A 6,000-nucleotide genomic window follows, 5' to 3' on the forward strand; every position below is an offset into this window, starting at 1 on the left:
ACATTTCTGTCTCCAGATAGGATTTTCCCTCAGCTCTGTGGGAGATGTGGATGTTTCAGTGGGCCTCAGCTACGAGACCACCAGACCAGAAACCCAATGGTACAGTACAGTATGCTTGCCGTGCCTACCAACCCCAATGTGTTAGTGGATTCTGTCCAGAACACTTCCGATAATTCAGTGGTAACAGAGCAGGACCGGACCACCATCCCAGAAACATGCAACAACAACAACAACAACAACAACAACAACAACACACACACAGAAACAGCTCCCCCATCAGGTGTCACGTTCCCCTCAAAACCACAGTTCCCTGACAGAGCGAGAGTCTGCGTTAAATCAAGGGTTTTTCCCGATGCTCTCAGACGAGAAACGGCGGGACACCAAACCACAGGTCCAAATGTAATCCCTGAATAATGAAGGGTAATCTTTTCCTTTAAGACAGCAGTAGTTCTAACAGTAGGGAATGAGATGGTTCTGACTCATCCTGTCCTTTTCCATGGCATTAGTGAAGACAGAAAAACAGAAAAAGGAGCACCGACATATTGGTCCGGGTTAGGAGGAGTAATCCTGGGGAAAAGGTTGCAAAACATCATCTCAATTCACCAGTCTGTTGGAGGGGTGATGTGTGTGTGTGTGTGTGTGCGCGCGATGGCATGTGAGAAACAGCAGGTGTGGTACAGTCAGTGTGAGACTGAGGCAGCAGCAACATGCTACAGTCTTGTTGCCCCAAAGTCAACCCTCTGTGGGGGCCCGCCAGTGTAGACTGACTGGCTGGCTGCCTGTCTCGCTCTCTCCACCAAAAGGCCCTACTGGGTCTCACAGTAAGCTGCTACTGCTATTCATCTGTCAAAGCATGCTGTCGCTGAGCCCAGTGCTTAAAGCCAAGCATAACAAAACACTGCCACACACACACACATTACCCCCACCCCCCTTCCAAACATGCACACATGCGCTGACACATGCACACAACTTAGTTCTTAATTAGCTCATCAATAACAACCAACAACCTAAATATTTACACAGAGTCAGGTGCAGTTTCTAGGAAAATTAACCAAGAACAACAGGTTCCCCTCCCTCACCTGTCTGCCATCCTGGCCCACGTTGGTCTGGCCTCTCACCACCGTCCTGATGTTGTCATCCAGACGCCTGAAACACACACACACACAAACAATAATAATATGTCAAACTCATCTAAAAAAAACTTCAACCAAAACACTACAACGTGAGGTCACTCACCGAATCTTCAGACGGATCTTGTTGACCACATCATCTATATTAGCCAGTGACTATGAGGAAACACAGGGGTATCATGATTATGAATTGACCAAAATCTACTCCCCACACAAAACCAAGTTGTATGGACTGATTTGGATGATGAAGGATCCTTTTCTAATGTTACAAAGGTACGCAGGCAGCACCATCTAGTGGGCATGTCAACATGATAATTACTTTCGACTAGATCAATCAGACCTTTGTTTTGCTAGGCCATACACATTTTACTAAATGTTTAATGAATTTCATTTTTTGAAAAGTGTGCTGAGCAAGCAACAAAAGAAAAATAAGTAGACACTTTTTAAAAATACTATAGCATCGTTATTTCGACACTTAGCGACCTAATCAAGAGATTTTAGCATCGTGGGGAGGCTAAAAGAGATAGTTCAGCCATAATCAAAGAGGAAGTTGTGTATCTCTTTACTGGTAGCTTGAGGACATTATCTTTGCTATGATCGTGCAATTTTTCAGATTTTTACATTTGTATGGCCTTTTAAGCCTGGCTGACGAGACTCACGTGGTCCATAGCGAGGGACAGCTGTGACACTGGCCTGTGCACAGAAGTCAGTTTGTTGGTGCCATATTCACACAAGAATTTGTTTGAACCTTGATTGGTTCTCGCAAAAGTTTTTTTCCCCCTAGGGGGGTTGAGACCTGGAGGATTTTCCCTGGGGGGGGGGGGTGAAAAGAACACAATGCACTGCACCTATCCGGTGTATCTGACAATATATTTGTGTTTTATCTATCATTGTTTGGATTTGAAAATTCAACGGTTGTATTGGAAGGGGTCGGCGATCGGGGCTGTGTGTGGCCGATGTGGCTGTTTTAGTGAGAAAGACACAGAAGAGAACAAATGAGGGGATTTGATTAATACCCCGGGCATGCCATGGGTGAACTGGGTTAGCGTTGATTGCATTCGGTTTGGAACTGGGCTGGCTCCCGGGCATCAGCCAGGTGTCTCATTCTGGCCGACGGCGAAGTCGGCTCAAAACAAAAGTGACATAGGTTAAGCATGTGGCGTAATGAGTAGGATTCTGTGTTTTCACATGTACAGTGGGGAGAACAAGTATTTGATACACTGCCGATTTTGCAGGTTTTCCTACTTACAAAGCATGTAGAGGTCTGTAATTTTTATCATAGGTACACTTCAACTGTGAGAGACGGAATCTAAAACAAAAATCCAGAAAAATCACATTGTATGATTTTTAAGTAATTCATTTGCATTTTATTGCATGACATAAGTATTTGATCACATACCAACCAGTAAGAATTCCGGCTCTCACAGACCTGTTCGTTTTTCTTTAAGAAGCCCTCCTGTTCTCCACTCATTACCTGTATTAACTGCACCTGTTTGAACTTGTTACCTGTATAAAAGACACCTGTCCACACACTCAAACAGACTCCAACCTCTCCACTATGGCCAAGACCAGAGAGCTGTGTAAGGACATCAGGGATAAAATTGTAGACCTGCACAAGGCTGGGATGGGCTACAGGACAATAGGCAAGCAGCTTGGTGAGAAGGCAACAACTGTTGGCGCAATTATTAGAAAATGGTTCCCCAAGTTCAAGATGACGGTCAATCACCCTCGGTCTGGGGCTCCATGCAAGATCTCACCTCGTGGGGCATCAATGATCATGAGGAAGGTGAGGGAGCAGCCCAGAACTACACGGCAGGACCTGGTCAATGACCTGAAGAGAGCTGGGACCACAGTCTCAAAGAAAACCATTAGTAACACACTAGGCCGTCATGAATTAAAATCCTGCAGCGCACGCAAGGTCCCCCTGCTCAAGCCAGCGCATGTCCAGGCCCGTCTGAAGTTTGTCAATGACCATCTGGATGATCCAGAAGAGGAATGGGAGAAGGTCATGTGGTCTGATGAGACAAAAATAGAGCTTTTTGGTCTAAACTCCACTCGCCGTGTTTGGAGGAAGAAGAAGGATGAGTACAACCCCAAGAACACCATCCCAACCGTGAATCATAGAGGTGGAAACGTCATTCTTTGGGGATGCTTTTCTGCAAAGGGGACAGGACGACTGCACCGTATTGAGGGGAGGATGGATGGGGCCATGTATCGCGAGATTTTGGCCAACAACCTCCTTCCCTCAGTAAGAGCATTGAAGATGGGTCATGGCTGGGTCTTCCAGCATGACAACGACCTGAAACATACAGCCAGGGCAACTAAGGAGTGGCTCTGTAAGAAGCATCTCAAGGTCCTGGAGTGGCCTAGCCAGTCTCCAGACCTGAACCCAATAGAAAATCTTTGGAGGGAGCTGAAAGTCCCGAAACCTGTAGGATCTGGAGAAGGTCTGTATGGCCAAAATCCCTGCTGCAGTGTGTGCAAACCTGGTCAAGACCTACAGGAAACACATGATCTCTGTAATTGCCAACAAAGGTTTCTGTACCAAATATTAAGTTCTGCTTTTCTGATGTATCAAATACTTATGTCATGCAATAAAATGCAAATTAATTACTTAAAAATCATACAATGTGATTTTCTGGATTTGTGTTTTAGATTCCGTCTCTCGCAGTTGAAGTGTAACTATGATAAAAATTACAGACCTCTACATGCTTTGTAAGTAGGAAAACCTGCAAAATCGGCAGTGTATCAAATACTTGTTCTCCCCACTGTAAAAGTGATTGCTTTTGATAAAAATGCTTTACCAATGCCTTACCAATGAAAAATAGTTAGAAAATGTGAACATATATTGTATGGAAAAGAGATGTATGTTTCTGAACGATGCATCATGCTGCCTTGTTGACAACATGACAAAAAAAGGTTTGCTTGTTTGCCTCACTTTTCAAAAATATTAATCTGTTAAACATTTAATAAAATGTGTATGGCCTACCAAAACAAAGGTCTGTTCGATACAAGCAGGGCGCACCTCCCTAAACAGCTTTGCACGGTAACGTGGCAGGCCATAGCCCGGTTCAACACACGCCAGCTTAATCGAATCCCCTCAATCAGTAAATCGATGGATCATGCCTATAACATCAAGGAGCCTTTCCAGATGAGATTCCCTATAAACACGCCACTTCAATACAACTACGACCGTAAGTTACTTTTTCAAAGCAGGTTAGGAGAACTTACGCAGCAGGTTAGGAGAACTTACACAGCAGGTTAGGATAATTAGGTTAAGGTTAGGAAAAGTGTTAGGGAAAATGCTCACCTAACCTGCTAAGAAAAGTCACTTCGTAGCTGTATTTAAGTGGCGTGTTTTTAGGGTCCCTTTACAGACTGAAGTCAGGAAGACTTCGAGTTTGGTGTCAGCCAGCTGCTAGACTATAACTTTTTATCATCATGTAACAACATACATATGAAATATATAGCTTAGGAACTCCGAATTAATACCCAAGACTAGAGCCTTGGTGTAACATAAAAGGACTTTAGTTTCTGTTAAGTGAAGGACTCCAGTCTTACCTGCTCAGTGGGAAACAATGTATTGATGTATTCCACAGCATTAAAATCTGCTCTGTCCAATGGGTCTTGACTGGGGAAAACCTGAGGCATATAAATATTACTCAATAAATACTTTGTTGGTTCTTCATTGCTTAACAGCTAGCCTATACAGTGGTTAATAGTTAGTTACTATCTATGTAGCTAGCCTAGTAAACAGTGTTCCTAATTAATTAGAATCAACAACCATGACAGCATGTATTTCGTAAAGAAGACTGATTTCATGCATTGCACTAATGACATTTTCAGATAATGTTCTATCGTTACACTGTAACTAGCTAGCTAAGTGTCAGAGTTTCGATGACAGGAAAGGGGGTGGCAACCTGTATGGCTTTTATTAAAGGAGAGGGTGATGTTTTTGTACAAAACTAAGCTAGCTAGAATTACAAAACTTCACAAAGACAATGATGACTGTTGACATGTATTGAAAAAAACGTATCTAACTATACGCAAAGTTCGCTAAAACAGCTGACAATCCTAATGTAGCTAGCTAGTAGCTAACTAGGATAACACAGCTAACGTTAGGTTAGCTAGCTATCTAGCTCATGCCTGAATACAGCCTATCATTTTCATTGTAGATAAGAAACTATCCTTCTTAGCACATGATTACCTGTTCGATGGCCAACTGCACCTCTGGAGTAAGGTGCAAAATAGCCTCCAAATCCTCCGCAAATTCAAATTCTTCCTCCTCCATCATCATGCACAGCTAGCTAGCTACCGCAGAAAGCCGAGGCAGGTCACTTCCTTCTTCATCTTCTGTGGTTTTACATGACGGTTGGCAACCAACATTAAGGTGCATTACCGCCACCAACTGGACTGGAGTGTGGACCAGAGACAGGGAAGGTCTAAATCCTACCCAATATTCTAATCTTCCTAAGGAAACGAAATACATAATTAAATGCTACATCCCCTGAAGATTTCCCCAGCAGTGCACTTAATCTTGGCTCTTCAACCCCATTACCCCTCAAATCGAATAACAATCGCTACCTTTCCCTCCCATATTTCTGGCACTGAAATAGAACGTTTTCCACTGTCTCCATCTCCTGCTGACAATGATCGCACCTCCCAGTCGGATGTTTCCCCACCAATTTCAATGTACTATTGAGCCTTGTCTCAGCCTTGTGACTACACTTTGCTCCCTTCTCTTTCAGCCTGAGGACCTCTCTGCTCCCACCTTTTCCTGAATCTTATACAGGTGTCTTCCCTTTCCCTCCCTGTTCCACAACTCTTGCCATTTGTTTCTAACCAGTGTTTTCATCAACCCCTTGGCTTC

At 43.7% G+C, this 6,000-nt stretch overlaps 1 protein-coding gene across 1 annotated transcript in view; it reads right to left on the reverse strand.

Annotated features, from left to right (window-relative positions):
- The window catches only part of LOC311105831 (vacuolar protein sorting-associated protein 53 homolog), a 36,978-nt gene extending 31,520 nt beyond the window's left edge, over window positions 1-5,458 (reverse strand). The window contains exons 1-4 of the mRNA XM_084148040.1: window positions 5,338-5,458; window positions 4,692-4,772; window positions 1,237-1,286; window positions 1,080-1,146 (exon numbers count right to left, since the gene is read on the reverse strand). Coding sequence (XP_084004166.1) covers window positions 1,080-1,146; window positions 1,237-1,286; window positions 4,692-4,772; window positions 5,338-5,427 — 288 coding nt within the window. The 5' untranslated portion in view covers window positions 5,428-5,458. The remainder of the gene's footprint in view (window positions 1-1,079; window positions 1,147-1,236; window positions 1,287-4,691; window positions 4,773-5,337) is intronic.
- Window positions 5,459-6,000: the final 542 nt, after the last annotated feature.

Source organism: Coregonus lavaretus (genome assembly GCF_964263955.1).
Source record: "Coregonus lavaretus genome assembly, chromosome: 30".
NCBI classification, from domain to species: Eukaryota; Metazoa; Chordata; class Actinopteri; order Salmoniformes; family Salmonidae; genus Coregonus; species Coregonus lavaretus.